General features: G+C 37.8%; 1 protein-coding gene across 7 annotated transcripts; it reads right to left on the bottom strand.

Moving 5' to 3' along the window:
* Positions 1-1,009: 1,009 nt before the first annotated feature.
* On the bottom strand, positions 1,010-22,851 carry KRIT1 (KRIT1 ankyrin repeat containing). 7 transcript variants are annotated; one of them, XM_030008503.2, is made up of 18 exons: positions 22,787-22,851; positions 21,576-21,647; positions 20,547-20,665; positions 19,952-20,111; positions 18,469-18,561; positions 17,441-17,570; positions 15,092-15,335; positions 14,680-14,795; positions 14,102-14,245; positions 12,851-13,007; positions 12,459-12,566; positions 10,629-10,785; positions 8,966-9,117; positions 8,157-8,323; positions 5,909-5,996; positions 3,966-4,172; positions 3,536-3,652; positions 1,010-2,754 (listed from the first exon to the last, which is right to left on the bottom strand). In XM_030008503.2, the coding sequence occupies exons 3-18, from the start codon at positions 20,646-20,648 to the stop codon at positions 2,689-2,691; spliced, it is 2,208 nt and encodes a 735-aa protein (XP_029864363.1). In that variant the 5' UTR covers positions 20,649-20,665; positions 21,576-21,647; positions 22,787-22,851; the 3' UTR covers positions 1,010-2,688. The 7 variants fall into 7 exon arrangements, with proteins under 7 accessions (XP_029864363.1, XP_029864364.1, XP_029864368.1 ...); XM_030008504.2 differs by having other exon boundaries at positions 21,576-21,650; positions 22,787-22,826; XM_030008508.2 differs by lacking the exon at positions 22,787-22,851 and adding an exon at positions 21,934-22,039.
* Positions 22,852-22,862: the final 11 nt, after the last annotated feature.

Below are 22,862 nucleotides of genomic sequence, written 5' to 3'. Positions count from 1 at the left end.
GGAGGGCGGGGTGGTGCCGGGACCGGGGCGCTGAGAGAGCGGGGCCGCCGCTCGCCCCGCCCCGGGGCGCGAAGCCGGGAAGAGGGCCCTGAGCCGGGCCGGAGACCCGTGGGCGGGTGGTTGGAGTAAGTGAGGCGGCGGTTCGGGCTGTCCCAACCAAAAAGCACGCAGGTTCGCTTCAGCACGGCAGAAGGCACCCAGCGCCAGGTGGGGCCGCTCCTCGCCCGAAGCGAGGCCCGCACTCACGGGGGTGAGCAATCCTCAGGCCAGCACGCTGGCCCGACGATTAATTATTCCGCTCGGTAAAATTGTGCCTGTTTGTCACAGCTTTAAGCTTGCAGTTACTATTTTGCCTTACTGCGCCTGGCTGGAGTGTTCTACGCTCCAGTCTTTGCTTCATCAGCTATACTGTTACTCGTTTTTTTAAAAACGCGCCTGCTAGGTAAGCTGTAGGAGTTGAGCTGAGTATCTCTTGCTTACAAAGGCATAATTTTCAGACTTGCCGTTCTTGCAGTTCGTTTCCTTTTTTTTTTTTTTTTTTTTTTTTTTTTGGTACAGATAGGATGGTTGTTACTAGTGGTCTCTCTACAGTGTTGGATTTCTCTCTGTTGTGATTTTTCATTTCCCCACTTTTAGACTGAAGGATGGTACTCTCCCCTGTGTTGCTGTGACAAGGAAGGCAACTCCTACGTCCCCAGGTGCCAGAAGCCTGCTAGGACTGCATAACCGGGCACTCCCTAGTTAATGACTCCACTGACACACAACATCTGCAAACTTCTGGTTTGCCATGAATAACAGTTTCCAGTTTTCCTGACAAATTCCTGAGTAATTCCCAAGGTGCACTACCTTAATTTGTAGTCACCATGGGACCTCCTCTGTGATCCTCTCTGATGAGCTTCCTACATACCTTGCAAAGATGAGCCTGTTACTGCTCCTTGGTACTAACACCTGCTTTGTAAGACATTTGATGGCACTTTCATGCTGGCTGCAATAACAAAAACAACATGACTTGTTGCAAACAGTTTATTAGGTAGTAATAAATAAGAATTTAGCAGAAAGAACTATACAGCAATAAGGCATATTAATAGTATTGTTAAATATGCAAATGACGTTTTAACATTTTTTCCTCTAGTTTTCTAACAAAGTACTATGTAGAGAAGTGTATTTCTGATACCGGCGCCAAGTGACAGCAAGGATGCACTATGGAGGACCTGACTTGCATTATCTACCTTAAATAAAATACAACAACCCATGAAGATTTACTGTTACTTATGCCAGTGAAGTTTAACTAGAAAAGTATAGCTTGCTAAGAAGATTAAAAAATATAAGTCTCCTGTTCACTTTTTTAACTGCTTACTACTTTAATTTCTTAAACTGCACTTACTAATAGTAAGGTATGAGTAAAGTTACCATACAGCAGCACAGTTCCTAACATTCATTTTAACTTTTATTTGAAAACTTAGAGGCAAGTGCTAATTTTATTTTTTTTTAATAAAAACTTTTTTACAAAATATTGCACACTGTTTTAGCATGCAGTTTTACACAGAAGAAAGAGTCAAGTGCACTTAAAACCCTGAAATACAACCAGATATTTTAAGGATTTATGTTATGGATACTATTTTTACATACAAGGACATGTTTCAGACTGCATAGGGTCCCACCTTATACTTTGGACCCAACTTGTTGAGACCCAATCCTGACTCTGCAAAGAGCAGGCCAAATGCTTACAAGCTGTATCTGACTTTCTTGCAATATAAATCTTCGTTCCTGGATCCTGCACTGCTTGCAGCCTCAAGAAACTGAAGTAATCAGTAGGAAAATTAGTTTAACAGAAATAACTTAGTACCTCCTATATGAGTTTTCATTACTGCATATGTGTTGCAATCCAGAGTAAGGTTTATTAAACTTTCTGAAGTCCTCTGAGTAAGACTAATTTGTAAATCTGTATCTACCCCTCCCTCCATATACACATTTAATATTGCACAGCAAAAGTAAAAATCCATTTTTTTAAAAAACAAGCATGCTAAACATTTAATATGGCTTCTGAATGATTTAAAATATTTCCCTTTTGACATCCTCATGCAATATTTTAGAATAAATATGAATACAAAGTATGAGAAAGTTAGGAGTAAAAATAAAGCCAGCTGTAACGTTTGTCAGAAACCAAATAAAAACCAAGAGTTTATCAAAAGTAGTTGCTCAAAGGTCTAACTGCATACTTATCAACAGTATCTTAAAAATAAAGTGTGTCTACAAAATACCATAACATATACAACCTCCTTGATGTTCCACAGAATGGCATGAAAGGTAAATAGGTTAACTGAGACTTGCTTAATGGCACTGGTGGTCCCATAGTCCCCTGGGAACAAAAGCCTTACTTGATTCGTACTCGTCCAACTCAGTAAACCATTTACATTTCATTAGCTTTATTGGTTAAGCTCAAGCCCTACAAGCCCTACAATAGCTTATACATAAAACACAAAAATATTTATAAAAATAATAGATAAGTTGTATAGTTTTTAAAAAAATAAACCATGCAGCTTCTGTACAAAGTTAAAAAACTGTACAAATTGACTTTTCTATTGTGTAAAATTCATGTACATGGAAGTCTTCTGTTATGATGAGAAATAAGTTGGTTTTTGCTTAGCTGTCAGATGCTGTTTCATAACTATTGTTCATTTCCATCATTCATTTTCTTTCACTTGGCATTAACTGGCCATTTAATTTCATCAGAAGTTTCACAACGAGACCTGCCTATATAAAGGTATACAGTTAAATTCTATCAGCATTTTGGAACTATGACACAATCAAATATATGAGAAATGCAAGTAGATAAAAATAAGTAAGAAGTTGCATCATTTTAGAAACAAGGAAAATAAAACCTAGGTTTTCCTCAGCTATCAAAGTGTTTTCAAAACATTCAGTCACTTCCCCTATAACCACCTTAATATATAAGAATCAAAAGCAACTACTGTCAAAGTATGCAAGATACTCAAAGCTGTAATTTTGTCACAACATATGTTAACATGGCATAGTACCACTGATGCAGACTATGGGTAAAACAAGCATTTTCCATCAGACATCCACAAACACTATCAAAAGTTGCTGGTAGCAATTGCAGTGAAGTTGCTTTATAAAACTGCCTTCACAGATCCTCAGTTTTATCCAGTCTCAAACTCTGCTAGTTTTGATAGCAAAATTACCAGCTCTAACTCTGTGATTCTCACTGTATTTGGAATTATCCTTGAGTCCGAGGGATTGGGCGCATGCAACAAACAGTTTTGATTAAAAAAAAGTTTACCCTAATGATTACAGATGCATTTTATGTATTTTGAACCCTAAAGGGTTCACATGCTAGGAAAACAAGCAAACATTCTGAAATATTAAAAAGAAAGTTTTAAGATAATTTTTGCGGTGGCTTGGCTTAGGCTTCTTTTATACTGTACAAGGGTGATCAATTTCAAGAGAGAAAAGGCATGTATCTAGTTTAGGAAAAAACAGTTGAATATAAAGGATGAAAAATGACAATGCTTACCTGTTTGGTATGTACTATAAAGCTCATTTTGTTTTCCAGACTGTGGATTTGAAAACACGTATCTCCATCTCCCAACTGCCACATAAAGCAACCATACTTTAGGCTGAGGAGTAAAGCCTACAATGAAATGTAGGAAACTGTCATTCAGAAAATATTCTCCATACTTACAAACTGAACTTTCCTTCGTTCACTTAGACAGGATTCTGACTCAGAACAGTATGTTCCACTATGTAGTTGTAGCTTATAAAGTAGTAAAGTGGAAAAATACAAGGCTTTCTATTAGTAGTGCCTTATAAAGATCTTAAAATCTTGGAAATCTTCACAGTCAAGTTTAACTAAACAGCCAGATGTAAAATGACTACTAGCACAAAGAATTTAAGAGAACAGAATTAAGCTTAACAGCTATCATTGGCAGTTCATTTAAGCTGACCTTTGTTTCCATGTTGAGGAGGTGCAACCCTTTTACATTTACTCCTACATACACTTTGATGACTTTATGGCTACTTGAACTTGCTTTGGTGAATATCTGTCCTGTGAAAAATGCTGCTCCATAAGTAGGAATTTCCCAGCAATTCTGCAAGAACATGCGCTGAAGGTGATGCATCTCTTTACTTACACCTTCACTGGTGCTGAGATTCTAGAAATAAAGGAACAATGGCAATCAACAAGTCTTCCCAAATAGTTGTGCTTATTTGAAGAAAATCCAGTATTTAGTGGAATTCCCACTAAACTAGCATTCCCAAAGTGCTTTCCCAGCAACCATCTTCCTACATCTAAATTAAACCCTAGAGCCACAGAAAGGCTCAAATGCCAAAAGAGACTGAGGCAGAAAGCAGATACCTGTACGAGCCTCAGAAATCTGAACCACAGACACCTAACCTCTGCAGGGCCCCACAATTTTGCCTCTCTCAGAAGTATGTTGGACCCATCAGGGATAAGCAGCTATGCACCCATCTGACACTAAACGCATCATAATCCTTAAACTAAGCATTCTGCTTCCTTTAAGGTCCAATCCAGTGAGGCATGATAAGATGAGCAAGTACCTCCCCCTGAAAAAACATGGATTTTTTTTCTTTTGTAAGCAAAACAGAGGTGCAGATTTCTTTTCTTTAGTGGAGCCTTCATTCAGAATGAGACAGGCTTCCATTTCTTCCTCTTCAGCAGAGCGAAATAGTCACAACAAAAGGATCGCTAGAGTGCTCCCACCTCAAAATAGACTGATGCAAAGTACCCTAACAAACAAAAAACTTGGCTGGGCCACACACAAGATAAGGCACAGGCATGAGAGAGAACACAAGTCTTCAACAGTTAGCGGACAATGACTGTGAGTGCGGTGGATGGGACCAACCTCTTTGGATCCACACCCTGCATTGCAGCTTATCAGAATTCTACACAGTTATTTTTAAAATGTAAAATATATTAATATCTTTGGAACAAAAGATAGCAACCCCTTTCCCCTTTCCCCCATACCCCACACCCCAAAATAATGGTCTAAGAGCAGAAGTCAAGAAAGCTATGCTCATTCTTACATATTATCTGATACAAGAAAGAGTAGAGACTACTCTGCTATGCCCTCTGCTATACCATAGTCTTAGAAAGACCACTATCATCCCCTCCGTCATCTGTATTAAAAAGAACAGGAACGATCTGCTGGTTTCTGACAAAAAAAGGTGCAGGCACCAAGAGAAAGTTTATGATTGAGTAACCTCATTTCAAAAGAGAAGCAAGGCCTGAAAACAGTCCTTGGGTGCCTCTGCAGTGTTTCCTTGCAGCTACCTTTAGTGATGCATGTCAGCCAATACAGTTCTCCTCTGACACACCTCACGTTTTCCATAATGTTTTATGAAGTTCACAAATTTAATCTTCAGGTGCCTCTGACCCTGTTTGGAATCCATAGCCCTCAGTTAGATGTCTTTTACAGAAGCAGCCCAAGTCCACATTTAAAAATTTTGCTCAATTAACTGCTCTAGTCAAAGGAGTTTGTGTGTATGCACACGTGTGCATCAGCAGCACTATCAGATCCCTAACATTCAAGTAACACTGGCAAAAAGGACTTTGTGGATCTATCGCTTACAAGCAGATGTGAAAATGTAACTCAGAGTGGATTTTTTTACATGTATGCCTGAATTGGCAGTATCCCCAATACACAGTTAACACTGAAGATAAATGAACAGATGATAATTGTATTTACTTCTAACAAACAGATCAACTGGAACTGTACAAGAAAACCAGCATTCCAACTACCCATCCCAAAAATTCAGAACATACACATTTCTAGCTTTATATACTAGTACTTTTGTTCATTAACTGACAACCAAACGGTCAAAAAGTGTTTTAAGACAGTATTTTCTACTATTTTATTATTTATCTCACCTTGTATTCATGAAGTATCCTGTTTGTCCAATGAGGAGCTTTACTTTTTAGTTTAGTGATTGGTACTATAGATTTAAGATTTTCTTCACTAAGAGAAAAACAAAGCAGAAAAGTTTTTTTCACTAAACAAAGTAAGGAGAAAGAACAATGCCTGCCAATTTGTATCTTCATGTCACATACTGAGCTAGACAGTCAGCTCCTATGCTATCTTGCCTCATCAGGTGAGAAGCTTTCCTGAAAGGTAAGCTAAGGCTTCCTAAGATACAGTGTAATTCTCAGTTAATGGAGATCCAGCTTTGCATTACACCCTTGCATCATGGACACAGCAGGGAGAGGAAATGCTAGCAGAACACCTGGCTCTTACTTGATTACAGACCAGTTTGGTGAATTGCAGTTTGGAAGCCAAAATTATATACCAAAAGCCATTTACAGCAGAATATCACATACTCAGAAAAGATGACAGCTTACAGATACTCTTCCCTTCACTGCTGTATTCAGCACCACCAAGGACTTGGCCCAATTAATTTCCACATTAAAATTATGTATTACATGACATGAAAGTGAAGCTATTTATATGAAGTGCATTTTAAAAAAAAAAAAACAAAAACACAGCAAACAAAAAACACTAAAAGGAAGCCTTTCCTAGTTTGCTTTTATGCACAATTAAGATAGTCTCAAAAACTTAGTGATGCAACCTATTTAGTAATTTTTAAACTGTTTGTCAGTAACTGCACATATGATTACCAAGCAAAAACCCTGCACAGGACGATGCATCCAGATCTTACGAGGTCAAGGATACTCTCATACAAACAACAGCCTGGATATATTTTTGAAAGGACCAGTCTTTTAATAAACATTTATGTCAACTACAAAAAAATTCAGGATATAAATCTCTTCACCTGTCTGAAGAGCAAGTCGAGATATTTTCCAACATATTCATTTAAATATGGGCAGAAAGCATGCCCAAATGCCCACGAGGCTCTTTATCTGGCCGAAACCATCTTTCCAAGTAGTCCTGTCTATAGAGCCAAACACTTCCATTGAGCAGGATCAGCTCATAACCACATGGCTGATTTGCCTCAGTGTGGAAAGGAACACCACCGTGCAGCTCCTGGGATTCAGCAGGGGGTAGTTTTGTATTAAACCCAGCTGCGTTTAACTGCACACTCCTGCAGGTGGGCAGTCCCACTTAAACCCAGTTCTCCTTATGCTCAATCTACCAACTGTGTAACTGCAGGACAAGATGGGTCAACAGCTGAACCTACTGAACAGCCCACCCAAAAGTTCTCCAGTCAGCGAGCTCATTCACCTAGCTTACTCTGTAATGGTACAGTCTCTACACATAACAGAAGGAAGGGAAAGGAATGAACAAGTGCAGTCGGTACAGCCAGCCCTTTCAGAGGCAGCCCACACTTACATCAGAGTAACGGTGGCAGAAAATGCACTCTGTTTTACTGACGGTGGAGAATACAACCAAAAAAAAATAATCAAGCCAAGACAGTTCAATTGATGCTGTGAATGAGAGGAGACAAGAAGTATAGTAGCATTCCAGAATAGCACAGCTGCTGTTACATGAATGGAGGTGGAGATGGTAGGGGGTGGAGTGAAGGTGCACACAGTAGGTAACTGGAATCCTGATGCGCTCAGATACTGCTGTAGAAATGTATGTGGGAAGAAAAAGCCATATCCCCGAACAGCTCAGCTACTGTTGTGCTGGCAAGCAGAAAGAAGGGGAGAGAAGAGCACCATCTGGCAGAGCCCTACTGGTGCTATGTTTCTGACCAATTTAGTATAGCAGTTCACATACAAATGAGAGAACAGAAATAATATCTCTGCATGGTCTGTCCTCTTCAAAGAGGGAGGAAAGGCAGTCCCAGAAGTTGGTCTAACTGGACATAGTAAGAGGTTTCTTCAGCATTGTCCAAAATCTCAGTCCAGTCAAAACCCTCATTCACATGAATACTGTCACTCATTTTGGTATTATTGTATCTCAGTATAGACTTAGAGAATACAGAACCTCCATCCCTCTTCCTGGGACTGCAATAACTAAGATTAATGTATTTTTCAGACCCCATGTCCAGCTTCTATTAATGCTACGAGGGTTATGTGGTTACTCTGAACTAGAGCTCAGTGATGGAGAAAAATACTAAATATATCATACCTAAAATTTGAGAGTTCCATAGTACGTGCTATCTAAAAATACTTAATCTAAAACCATAATTTTCAGTTTTAAAACACACACACTTACTTTAGAAAGCCCTGTTTATGTTTCTTGCTCTCATAATTTCCATAGACTATTTGTAGAAGCAGACTTGCCAGTGTGATCAGCTTGGCATCAGGTGATGTATAGAAACCTTTCAGTAAATTATATCTGGCTTCATCAAAAAGGATAAGAATAGCCAATGGATCCTCAATCTGTTAAAAAAATTTAAATAATATGATTTCTTTGTAAAAGTAAATGAGCTAAGAAACTATAAACACAATTTCTCACCGATTCAGAGACAGAAGACAAAGGTGTGATCCTGACAGAAGAGTACATTTTAGTAATGCTTTGTAATAGAAAAAATGACATATTTTCATTGACTTAATTCAAGACATCACTGATCTAACACACTTACAAATTAAAGGTGACTAGCATACCATGCCCAATCAAAAGGTTCACAGAAACACTGACATCTGTGGGTTTTTTCTCCCATGAATCCATTTTGAATAATATGTTTGAATAATCCCAATGAAATTGACCAATTAAGTATCTGAAAAATCACAGCACAAGGAAGAGAATAAAATTGGGCAGGTTGTTTTTAGCTGTATGACAGACAGACAGAGACTGAGGCACATAAACTAATGATAAACCAAACAGTTGGGAAGGTGAGAAATGAGAGAGAGAGATAGGGTGGGAAGGCAAGAGAGAGGGAGGGAAGAACCTGAAGACTCAGACTATTACAGAAAAGGAAAGGAGAGGTCCAGTTTAAACAAGTTTGGAAATTACTACAGTCATTAAACACAAAGTGTTCTGACTCTGACCGTGATTTCACACTATCACTTCCAAATGCAGACCTTTTTTTCTATTTCCAATGGAAGTCTCACATCTCTTCTCAGGAAAAGCTGTGAAGTTTCCCTTTGAGGATCCAAGTTTGTTAGTTCAGTAAATATTTCAGGCCAATCTCGAATATGCTGCAAAGGCTTGTGGTATGGCTTCAGTTGGAGGCCTGAAAAATAACAGGTTTTTTTTATAAATAAACAAACAGAATAACCCAGCATGCACACACACACATATATATATACATACGATTAAGTGCTGCACCAAAACCGAGTATCTGTAACTAAGGACTCATTAACAAACATTTTTCCCTGTATTTTCTAAACTGCTATATATAAAAGGTTTTGAAAATATGGATTTATTGACAAAACTCTCAGCATTGATTCACTAAATGCACTAGTGATGAACCTTTGTTATTTTCAGCTTCTCAAGAGTCAAGTGGTATTTAAAAATTCAGTGGAATACCAAGATGGACCTTAAAAAACAGTAATACAACATTAGAGACTGTTGTCTCAATTATTATGGGAAGAATACAAAGTCCAATGGTCTTATTTCTGACCAAAAAAAATACAGATATAGCTTATCCTATAAATGTATTTGCCATTTTTTATATATATAAACCATAAACTTTTCAGAAAGTTTCAGAAGATTGACATTACTAAATAAAATTTTAAATGCAGGCTTCTGTGTTAATGGTACTGTCAACACAGTATCCTACCAGACCTGAATTGTCCTTTGTAAATCTATTATAATGTGTCCCATAGCTATCTTGTTGCAGCAGTACTGTTAACCATGTTTACTAACAAAACAATCACAATTGTTGACTCTTTTGTGGTTCTATTTATATTTTGCTATATATCTCAAGACTACAACTACAATATACTTTTTACTTAGATCAGAAATACCAAAAAAATACAGCAAATGTAATAATGACATTTTGTATCAGAATTACCTCCCAAATATATTTGAAAACCTTTTTATCAAAAATAATTTTAGTGCAAAACACATGAAAATTCATATGATTAGAGGACCTAATGAAAAAACATTAACGAGTTTTAATTACTACTTTTAATTATATTAAACATTAGTAAAAAGAACTACATGCATCCAATTTCAGATACTCTGGGAAGAAAAATACCACTAAAATCAGGGTAAATTAACAGTAAGGACTATGACAGCAATGATGCCCTATAACAGAAAGGCAATCTGGACTAGCCTCATCTTCCTAGATGAAATACATTATAGGTGCCACAGTGATACAGGGTCAGACCTATAGGGGATACCCAAAATGATAGCTACAACAGAGCAGCTCTCTATAGCTCTGAAAGCACAGTTTAGAGACATCAGGCTGTAAAGGCTGGGAGTTGATCTGCTGGAAGAAAGCTTAAGCAGAGGAAATAGAAAATTTGGTCTCACTACCTATGCAAAAGATATAAAGAATGAGACCTACAGGGATTACAGAGTCTCTGGCAGGGGCAAAGCGTATTAACAGACAGTCTAGATACAAACTAACTCCTAAAAGATGGCTTTTCAAAGTTGACAGAAAGAGGGTAATACAGAACTGTCAGAGAGCATGTTTCCTATTTTCCTATGAAAATATTTTTTTTTTCTAGAGGCAAGCAGAAATAAAAAAAAAACTATGATAACCTCTCAAGTATCACGATCTTCCTTGCTACTTACTGAGGTTCTCAGAACAGATCCAGATAGTGAAGTACTGCTGAGTTTCTTGAGACAAACGCATTCCCTCCATTATCTGCTGTACAGTAGTATTGTTTCCATGTTTCAACTCAACAGAGCGATATGACCCATCCATACGATAAATCCGTGCCTTCTCATACTACATAAAAATTTAAACATATTAAACAAAGAATTTATTAAAATCTTTTCTGTTGGTGCTTCTGTAGACGAAAACAATTTTACCATAATTCAGCAACATCCATACTGCTGAGAAACAGAACATTGCACAATTCCTGCATATTCACTATTTATCAAAACTGCTTGTTTCATCCTATGCAAGTTCTGATACTGTGCTTTTTACCACAATAACTACAAGAAGGATCTTACTGATATTTTGAGGACTTCACTTCCATTGAACAAAAAGGCAAGCAGGCATTTAAAAGTTCCCTGAGGGATTTGGGCTCAACTGCCTATGCATAACCCGAAATGTCCACCTCACTATTACTGGCAGATTACGAATTATTCCCCTCATTAGTCCATACTAAAAAGACTGATTTTTCAGAGGGAAGCACCACCCTTTACACAGATCCCAGTACAATAAGAATACAATCTCACTAAGATCTTTTAGCACTTCTATAATATTACTAACAATAAATAATTTTCCCCTTCAGAACTCCCATAGCTTTCACTGAATTGCATGTGGGCCCAGAGAATTCCTCCTGAAAGATGTACTGAAACGTAAATCGGGTGCTTAAAGCATATATATACATACACAAGTCATAAATCAATGAAACTTTTCATTTTCATCTCTCTAACAGGTTAAATGTTTCAGCTGCTTGAGTAAAAAAGTTGCAGGAATTTGTTATTTCCCTTCTTCAAACCTACTTAGTCATCAAGAACTGAGGTCCTAAAAACTTCTGGAAAAAAAGACGAATGCCTTGGAAAATGACAACTGACTGAAAATGAGACTGGAATGGAAAACATTAGTCTATTTTTGCTGCAGTAGTCACTGTGACTCCTATTGCAGTACTTTTTTTTTTTTTATTTAATGTATTAATTCAACAGTAATAAGTGACAACTTAATATGACCTATAACGCTGTGAGATCTACTTAAAATGTTTGCATTAGTCTTTTAGAGTCATTAGACACACATTTGCCATTTGACCAACTGCATAATATGATCCCTAAAATAAAGGGGGTCAATTCTTCATTAATTATTTTGGAAGATTCATTCATATAGAGTGAAATGAAGGTAATTTAAAATATCTTGAAAAATTGACAGGTTTACTGCCACCTGCCTACAGAGATACAAGTTGCATCCCAAGTCAAAGAAAAGAAACAAGTAGTTTTATATCATTTGGCTAATTTTAAACCTACTTCAGGATGAGAGGAATCACATCGTAAATTTTGTTTACTATCCTGGCTAGATCTCCACTGACTGCCAAGGAAGCCTACACTGACTAACTGATGTACAGCCTATTTTGCAGAAGCCAACATTTATTTAGTCAGCTGAATGCTCCTGTTTATCAACATATAAGATGACAATACATAAAGCAAGCTAATGGTTGTATGATCAAAAGTAGATATAAAATCAGTAGCTGATGTGATGCTCCTACAAATAAATTAAAACATCACGTTTAAAGTCTTACATGTACTTCTTGAGCAATAAATATAGGCAGAAACATTTAAAGAGACAAAATGTCAGTTTGTCAATATTTACATTAACAATTTCAGTATCCTGCACATTTTCAGTAACAACTATAAGTGAGCCTAGCTCTTCTACAAGTTTATGTGTAAATTAAAGTTTAAACTAGTTAGAAAATGAACTCATACAGGTTTATTTATGGCATCCTTCAGCAGTTTTGCAGTTTCTTCCCACTCATTTTGTTTGTTTTCTTCACAGACATTCAGTGGAGATCTTCCTTGTTGATCAGTAATGTGCTACAAACATAAACAGAAACAGTGATAATACATTGTTTTCACTGGAGATAGGTAAACATTTACACATTTTTTGAGATAATTAAAATCCTTGATCCTAGGGTTCAAACATTTAATTGATATACAATTGGAAAAGTAGAGGTAATGAAAAAGATTTAACCATTTTTCTGTAATCTCTCAGTGGAATCATTGTGTTTACACATTGTGATCTGGACACAAAACATTTCACATACACAAGCTCAAAACTGTTGCTAAAACTGCTATTTCTATACACAAACAGAACTTACTCTGTCAATTTCTGGATGATTTAGTAGAATTTGTACTATTTCAGCATGCCCACCTCCAGCAGCAAAATGAAGAGGAGAGCTAAGCTGGCCGTTCAAAAGATTTGGATTGCACTTCCCTTTCTCCAACAGCATTCGAGTGGCTTCAACTTTTCCGTACCTGCAGACAAGTTTAAAGCAGAAAAGACCCAGCAAATGTAAAATAAAATCTTTTTTCAGATAGTCCTAAATATGGAAAAGTGCATTTCCATGCTCAAGTGTTTTTAGTTTTGAAATTACACCAAAGGCAGCGGAACACTAATAAGTTTGTAGAAATTAGTATCAGTTCTGCACTTCTTTGGTAACCATTGGTCTAGTAACCATTTATTGGATTCATTATAGACACACCAAACCTTGCTTCAAACTAGCTAGGTTTGGGTAGTTGTAGCAATTCAGTCATGGCAAAACAGAGCTCACCTCAGCCTTGCCTGAATAAAAAAAATAATCTGTGTGAGAATCAGAGTAAAGCTTCTGATTGTCATGCAGATGGATACTGAGGACTTCTAAGCCTCATGCTGATAAATGGTAAATCTTGCATATACTGTTTATGCAAACTTGCTGACAAACACTAAAAATAAAATATGTGGGGTTTTTTTATAACTAAGTTTGATTTTCAGGTTATTCCTATCATCAGACACTACTATAAATACAGAAGACTAACTTACATAAAGACAAAACAAAAGCATTTTTACAACACCTGAGGAAAGCTCTCAAGCACCAACAGACTAAACCATCACAGAATTAGTCAGACAAGTTGACGTCTGTAGATCACCTAGTCCAGCTTTCTACTCAAAGCTTGACCATCACTAAGATGTGCTCAGCTCAGCAATTCCTGTGCTGTAAAACTGCTCACAGCCTTTAACCAACAAAGACTGTAAAAGTTACCACACTAAACTAGACCCAGTGTCCCCAGTAGGAATTAGAACAGATGCTTCAGGACAGATATGAGAGGCAATAGGTAAGTGTTTGATGATATGATCTCCACACCTGGTCTCCTCTGAAACCATTCAGATTGAAATTATCTCAAGACCTGAAGCCATCTTCCTCTTCAGAAGGTTAACAATAACATATATTAGAGTAAAAGTGTAAAAAGTCTAGAGTTTTTTTGATTTCTCATTTTTGAGTCTGTATGATAAATTACATGAATGATGAGTGCTAAGGAATCATGATAGCAAGAATACATTTGATTGGCAAAACTATACTAATTTGACTCACCAGCATGCATAATGGATAGGTGCCCAGTGGTCACTATCTAACTGATTAACAGAAAACTTTTTATCCAGAAGGTGGCTTAGTAAATCAGAGTCACCTTCACAAGCACTGCGGTGAAGAGGGAAATCATCTACCCACTGGTGTTCCCTATGAATTAAAAAGGGGAAACAGAAGCAAAACACAGTTCAGAAATACTTCAGTAGTTGAGAACATCAGCTTTTTTTTAAATGACTAACTTAGCACTAACTGTAGATCTACATGAAGAACAAAAATTAAGCTCATGCAGCTAAAATATGCCAGTATTCATACAACTAGTATTTTAGTCATGCAGTAGTCAAGCCACAGCTGTATTCATTATGCTAAGAAATGCTTCCCTAATGTTTATAATTTAACCTTTCTTGATCTGTCCTTTAATTGTTGTGTTTCAGTACTCAGAAACTTCAAATATTTTTTTAAAATATGTATTTATACAGCAAAGCCCTTAAGTAATAGGGATCTCATTCTGAGCAAGTCTACGAAGTACTACTGTAATATAACAAAACAAAACTATCCATTAATGAAATAGGAATGTAATGTAATACTTGTCCTCTGTGACACTGCTCATGCTACGTTGCCACTTTTCTCTTTTAGGAATCTGAATCTTTGAATAGTCTGGGGCTCCAAGGCCAAAGTATGGATTTATTACCACTTTGTCAACCTGTGAAGACATAATTTAAACACAGCTGAAAAAATATCTTACTGAGATTTGGCTGAACAATCCCCCATCCAGGCCAGGTATTCTCTTGAAACCAAAGTTACGATAGCAACATTTTGTAATTAAAGAGAATGATGTTCAAATGTGATGATTTGAAAAACCATTTAGCAGTAAGTATGCAATAAAGAAATCTGATTATATTAAACATAAAGCACACACTCATATCAAATAAATGAATGAATTGTAAAATGAAAATGTATGTATGTTTCACAAATATAAAATGAAAATATAGTTCTTACCCTATTGGTATACTGAAGGTCAGATCCAAACAAAGGATTATAGATACACATATCCGCTTTCTCCAATGCCAGCATTTTACTCTTTATTTCCAGGGCAGTATAACCCATGTGTAACGAGCTCTCTGTTTGACCAGGTTCTATAGCATAGGCAGGGTTTATTACATTTGTTTTAATTCTCTCAAGAGGAGATGGTCTGAATAAAGCTGGGATGGAGTGAGACTGGGTGTGCCGTTCATCCAACCACCTGCAGGAGAAAAAGGGAAGGTAATTTTGAGGTAGAGAAGGACTATTTTGGTCATGCCTGTCCATTATTTTGTTTGATTAAGGGTTGGCATGTATGATCATTACACATTTTAATTAAAAAAAAATATTAATGATAATGTGCACAGCCAATTTTATAGCACTAAATTAATTCCCAGCCATGCAATTTTTTAACCAAATATAGGTAAGCAAATGTATTTGCTCAAACACATTTCCTGCGGATGCAAACTCTCAGAGAAAAGGAAAGTATAAGCTAAGGCAAGAGTAACATTGGTTGTAGCCAAAACACTTAACCACACCACCATGTTGCCATTTCGTTTACTTTCAGTTTATCAGTATTACTACTCTCAACATACAAATTTTGAAACTTAAAGCAGTTTGTTTAAGGGTGAGTTGAAGTTTCAGTATCTGTGCTGATTTAAGCCTTCTAACTCATGGGTTTCATTAGGGAGAGGTGGGAAAAGGCAAAAAATTATAAGGTCCTTTGGTAGTTTCCAAACTCCCAAGTCTCCTTCACATAGGCTACCACCTGCCTTTTCACAAAGCTGTACTGAAGGTTATTCTCCTCTAAGTTCACTCCTACTGACAGTATAGAAGAGCTTTAGAGCCCTCTGAGCTAGATGGGAAAGTCAGCACTGTACACATGCTGCATTTTTTCCTGCCATATATGCAATATAACACAGCGCTCAGGATTTTTGGATAAATGTATTTCCACTGAATTGCTAAATTATTTCAGTGTTATGTTGAATGGGGCACATTTTAACTAAGGGTCTAAAGCCAGGCTTGTATTTCAGGTTTCTGCACATACTCTCTCACAAGCTTGAGATAAACATGTACTTTGCTGGAATACAATAAATTCCATTTAGTGATTTAGCCCAGAAATATAGAAGAAAGATAAGTACATGCTTTGGAAAGATAGATGCAGTGACAGACCGCTTGGCTCTTGTCTGTCCCAGGACAATGTGTAAGGATGGCAGAACGTGGCCTGCAGTTCAATGCATGTGCTCAGGCCTGGATTTTTAAGTCCCAGATCCAAGCTATCATGTTCTGCAAAAGCCATGTTCTCTTCACTTACTCATAGTCCTGCTGGGAAGGAGGACTGTAAAATTGTGATCATCATACTATAAACACCCTCTTGCCTCTCTGAGGTATTTTCAGGCATTTTCTCTAAGGAGTTGGCAGATAAATTAGTTACGGTAGTTTGAACCTTTGAAAAGTGTTGTTTCAGATTATGTACATAAAAAATAATCAAAATAAACTATTTTCTACTATACTTTCAAGGATTCTCTCACAACTGTAAGGCTGGTAAAACATCTTAAGCAGAGCTAAGAGTCTGAAGGCACTCATTAAATAGCAAATAAATATAACTGGCACAATGGTATACATGGAAATAATATGATTCTACTAATAAACTGTAAAAACCCTACACATGGTAACTTTTTAGGTAATAGCCTGTAATTTATAATTTTCCATGTTAGCCAAGAGTTTCACCTAACTTTAATAAGGCAAGTAAATTCCTACAGAAGTAGGTCTGGTATTTCTTTGTTAAGGGTGCATAAAAAAGACCAAAAAATGCTCACATAGTCAAACTACTATAAATCAGGTTAAACAACTAATCACCTTTCTGAAAGTTAATTCCCTATTGCAAATAAATTTGTATGGCTGGGGAATACGCACTCCCTTTGTAAACAGTGGGGTTAATTTAAATGCAAATCATAATGGTATACAATTAACAGGATATTTTTACTACACTCCGGCAAATACTCTTACAGATGGCAGTTATGTCACTTACAGAAGATTAATCATTAGTATTTTATAGGATTTTACAAAATCTTCACTGTGAGCAAGAACTTCCAAAAAGCCACTTGATTTACAAAAGCACACCATTCTTCAGTTTGCAAAAGATTTTTAAAAACGTTTAGAAATACGTTGTCAAGGTTTCAATTTCTGATAAATATGAAAAAATAATATGATACCACAATAATTTCCTTCTTAATCACAAGAATGCCATAAAAACTATGTGCTACATCTACAAATTTTCTTGTTTAACTTCTATTTTAATGTATTTTTACTGATAGCATTTCTTACTTATCCAAGGCAATTAACATTCTTGCAGTAAGTGTAGCAAAATGGGTGCTGGATTCACTGCAGACCCTCATGATGTCTTGTAAACAGTAGAACACAGGGCATCCAGGACTGTATGCATATTTTGTATTATCTAAAAAGGAAACATACTCTGAAGACACATCGATAAGAATAATCTTATTTTCTTTTCTGCATCCTCTGTAGTTATACATTCCCAACTAATTGAGAGCATAATCTAACTTTAGACTACAGTAACTCATTTTTTCCCAAATGCTAATTGACAGTAATTACATACAATCCTTACGTAACAATTCGCAACTTAACAGGGTAGCCTTAAAAACCTTAAAGTTCAGTTACTATTCCATCAATGTGATCAACTTCATCTGAGGAATTAATATTAAATGTATACTGTTGCCAGAAAAAAAGGATAGGACTCAGGACTAGAAGAGGCATTTATTGCTATCGGTAACTCTGCAATGGTTTTTATTTGATAGTTTTTATCCTTAAGGCCTATCAGTAAGGCAAAAATTAAGGAGCTTCCTCAAAAGCACACAGACATTTACTTCAGGTTTTTTTTTTTTAAATACTTTCCTGACAACCAATTTACTTAGCCTTCTAAAGACTTTATTCACCGTTCCTTATGCAAACAAAACCATTTACAGACTTCAATAAGCATTCTTCTCTGAGTAAACAACACTGAACTGAATAGGATGTCTTATTTACACTTGCATTCAGTAAATTCTATACAAGTTAATGCATATGTTTTGAAATATAATCAAGTGAACAAACAGCTTAAAACAGAAGTGTGCTATCGTTATAGAAACAAAGGCAAAACATTAAAAACAAGGGTTTTTCCTTAATTTTAAATAATTTTTTGAGTTTTAAAGTATTCAGAGAGAGGTTTCCCCTGAATCTAACTTTTAATGTTTAAATACAGAGAAAGCCATATGGCATATTCACAAAAATTCTTACTAAAACCTTAACTCGGCTTCTGCTAAAATGGGTGCAACTTCAGAAATTATACACATTACCTTTCACAACAGTTGGAACAATGTAAAGTGATGCCTCCTGCCCTGCCTTCTCTCCATCAAGGGGAAATTTCTTCATTAACACTACGCGCTTTCCTAGCACAGTATTAAAAAACCCAAAATAATTAATTAACCAACAAAACAAACAAACAAAAAAATGTTGGCTATCTGAAAGCTTACCAGACTCAACCTTCCTAATTTCTAGGAAGAAAAAATTATGATTATTATGAGCTATAATCTAAAGCAAGCTAAGAAAGTCTAAATACATATGAAAAAATAAATAACACAAACATGTATATACCCATTAACATGAAAAATTACATGACTGTACCCCTTTTTTCATAGCAACTTTTCTATACCCCTGACTTTTCATAGCATTCACCCCCCAAACCACCTAAGTTGAACAAGACTCTTCTTGAAATGGGAAAGCACAGCTGCATGCTATATTCCATATTAGGGTGAATGGTTTATTCATGTAGTGGTAGGACAGTATTTTCCATGTTATCCTCCTTTCCACCCTTACAGAATTTAGTATTTTGTTTGCTTTTCTGACCTCAGCTGCATATTTTAGCAGTGGCCACACTAAGCTGTGCATATTAATGCTTGGGCCCTCTGTCTGAGTCAATGTAAAACACTCTGAACTGTGTAAGAAACAGAGTTTTTGTTTTTACTAGGCATTCCTCAATGTGTATTAATGCTATTATGTTATTTCATGTTTGCTGCTCAAGTAGCTTTGTTAAGTCTATCCAACTCGAGTTATTGCCACCCACAACATTTTACCATGCAACCAGCTATTCCTTTTCTAAATTGTTAGCACTGTATTGTCTTGTCCGCACTGACAACCTTCCCAGTATAACCTCATTTACAAAGCAGAGATGAGGTACACAGCAAAAAAAGTGCTTTAGTCAGTACAGTTTATACCAATCTGGAAATGTAATATGCTGGCTAAAACAAATTTTGTCAGCACAAGTGTGAGGTGGTTTGCTAGACCAGCTATGCAACAACAATGAAAAAGAAAATGTACTAATCAAATTATATCTGTGATAACAGTTATGCAAGAAATATTTTCATGTAGATACTGTCTACTGAACAATGCCAGCTTTAGAACAGACTTTAGAAGCGATCAATTCACTAGTTCATGTCAAGTTTTAGCTGAAATTAAAGATAAAAAAAGCCACTTCAATCTGGTTTACCAGAAGTTTAGCTATAAGTCTCAATTTGAGGTAAAGCAGTACTACAGACAGGCAAAGTTACACTTAATAAAAATCTTTTAGTAAGCATTTTATAGAGTTGGAAGGTAAAGGGAAACAAATCCTTAAATTAAAGGTTTTAGCTGTATAGTTGGCTTGGTTTTTTTTGATGAACCTCAAAACACACCTTTTTTTAAACTAATTTCATGCTTTCGCACAACCTTTCCACGCCCATTTAATTTTTAAAATATTTTTATAGAGCTATCAACAATAAAATCAGCTTAAAACGTTTTTACCTTTAATACCCTGATTGGCTGGTGAAATTGGTTTGGTGGCTTCTAATACATAATCCAAGATGCTCTGGGTTATCTCAGTGCCTCCCTGCAGTTTAGTTTCCAACAAAACTTTCTTTCTTTTTTTCTTTTGGCCTTCAATGGGAACTTCAAGCAACAAAATCTTTCAAACAGTAATGAAACCAAAGGAGTTTAAGCATAACTGAAACAAGTACAGAACACCTTTTTTTTTTTTTTTTTTTTTGTATTCATTGTACCACTGTAAAAGCAGTAACAAAATTCAGGGAGTATTGAATGGAGAGGAGCAGGATGGCGAAGTCAGAATGACCTCCGTAACAGTAAGGTTAAAGAGAATAAGACAAGGCTGCACCCTTGTACTGAGCAAAAGGCTCTGAAATGACATGAAACTTACAGGTATTACAAAACCATAAAGTGTTCAAATACCATAAGGATGGGGCAATGCATAGTAGATATGACATACATAGACATTATTTAAGCAATGTTATTATCATATTATCTGTTCTGCTATATTATTATATATTTACTATAAATAATTATTTTTAAAATATTAATAAATAAAAAATGTAAATAGTTTTACTTCATAGGATTTAGCTCGATATTCCCGAGAATTCAGGCTAGCAGTATTTTTTGGACGAATCACAGCAACATATGCATCTCCAATGTTTTCTGGGTTTCCCATCTCTCCTTAATTTATCACTGGAAACAATGAATAAAGGGAAGTAAAGGTTCAGCATATCCAACAGCATACTAAACTTCAGGATGCAGTAATCATATCCACTGATTCTTTGTATTATTCCTTTATTGTTCTTTAGCTGGAAAAATACCAGTGGTTGATACAATTCTACTTCCTTTTAATGAAAGGGGAAAATCCTACATCACATAGATTTAATACAAATAATCTTGCTAACCCACTTCTAAAATAAAAATAACATGTATTTTTTTCCACTTTGTAACTATCTTCCCCATTTTGCAAGCCAGGCAAAAGGCCAAAAAATTTTAGGACTCTGAAAAACATATGAAATTCAAAAAGAAAACCATTCTAAAGTGATGAGCACTGTAACTTATAAAACGTGCTACGACAAAGTACTGCATTTCCATAAGTTCCACAGGGATTTCAAGAAAATACCTGATTTTCTCCCCCCCCCCCCCGGAAGTAGAACACAGTCTTGCCTACAGCCCAAGTAACAAAGCTGATAAAAATAAACAATAATATGGATTCATTTACTTAGTTTTACTTCAGTGGGGCTGCAAACTGGTGCACAATTCATTCAGACACAGGGCTTATGAAAGGAATATGTCTTCAGTTTTTGCAAAAAGTCAGCAGATTTAAGACAAAACTTTGCTTACCCTTCTGTTTAACCCCCAGTGACAATTCCTATAATCACAAAATTTTATGAAAATGTTAAAGAAAACCTCCTAAGGCTAAAGCACTTCACATATCAGATTTGAAAAGAAGGTCATGTCTGGGCATTAGCACCTTCCAGCTGATAATTTTCTTCATCTGCAAATGAACCTCTTTTCATTCCGTATCATCAGTAAGCACATGCTTTTTGCAGATTAATCCCTCCAGAGAGATTTTTAATGTCACTGTTCCTAGCTTCTTCACCTGTTCTAGGAGAAACAGAGGTCTTCAGATTCCCATGCCCTTAGTCCAGTATTTTCGCTGGGATCAGACTACCTGAAAACATTATTAAAAAAACCCAACATAAATAACCGCATGCACATTTTCACCTTCAGTTAAAATAAACACATTAGTTAGATGATTTAATGGTGGTACTTGGACAGTAATATCTGAATAGAAACATCTACTGATTTGCACTACAGTAGCGTCTGGAAACATTAAATAAGCAATGTGCTGACTTGTGAGAGCTCCTACTTTGGGATATTAAAGAGTTTTCAAACGAACCAGAAACCACCATCCCTTACAGGCAGCTGGAAAAGGCATGCTCCCTGCATTTCCTTACATGTACCAGGATATACTGGGTTTGGGTCACAGGCTTGCGTGGAGGGAACCTGCACAGGCAGGGCTGAGCCACCTGGGTGGCAGGTGATGGTCAGGTGAATAAGCAGTGGCTGAACTCCCTCTGCCAGCGCTCTGCACTAAATCCAGAGCGGAGTGAGGATGTCCGGGAAACAAACAACCCCGAGAGCTGCGAGACGACTGACGCCGGAAAACAAAAACAGAGGATGAAGAAGGGTGAGGATGGACAATAGCGATGACCAGCTTCACAAGGCACCACCGGTGAACTTGGCCTGACCAAATCCAGGCGCCAACAACGCGCCCCCGTCCCAACGGATGCAAGTTCTCCAGAACGTGCCTCAGCCGGGCTTCCTCCTGCGCCGCCCGGCGGCACCCTCCGCTGCCGCCCGGGACCCGCCGGGACGAGGCGGCGGGCGGCTCCCGCCGCCCCGCAGCGACACACGGCCACGCCACGCCCGCGAGGCAGGCCGCCCCGCCCGCCCCGCCGAGCGCAGGCCCCGCGCAGGGAGCCGCGGCGGCGGCCGCGGCCTCCCGCCGGCACGGCGAGACCGCCGCCGCCGCCGTGCAGGGAGCTGGCCGCCGAGAGGAGCACGACGGGCGGGAAGCGGCCCCGCGCCGCCGGCACTTCCCGCTGCAGCGGCAGCCACCCCGCCGGTCCGCGCCTCACGGCCGGGAAACGCCCCCCGAACTTTCCCGGTCGCGCCCAGGAGCCGGCCGGGCACCGGGCCCCCGGAGGGGTGCTCATGCCGCAGTCCCGCAGAGCGGGAACAGCTCCCGCGTCACCGGCGTGAGGGGCAGCGCCCCGGCCCCGCTCGCTCGCTCCCTGCCTCCCTTGCCTTTCTCGGTGGTGCCGGCTGTCGCATCCCCTCGCCGAGCCCGGAGCCCAGGCCCCGCGCCAGAGACGCGTCCCGT

The sequence above is a fragment of the Aquila chrysaetos genome, chromosome 3 (genome assembly GCF_900496995.4).
Source record: "Aquila chrysaetos chrysaetos chromosome 3, bAquChr1.4, whole genome shotgun sequence".
NCBI classification, from domain to species: domain Eukaryota; kingdom Metazoa; phylum Chordata; class Aves; order Accipitriformes; family Accipitridae; genus Aquila; species Aquila chrysaetos.
Note: the sequence above shows the minus strand (reverse complement) of the source record. Positions and strands in the feature narration are given on the sequence as shown.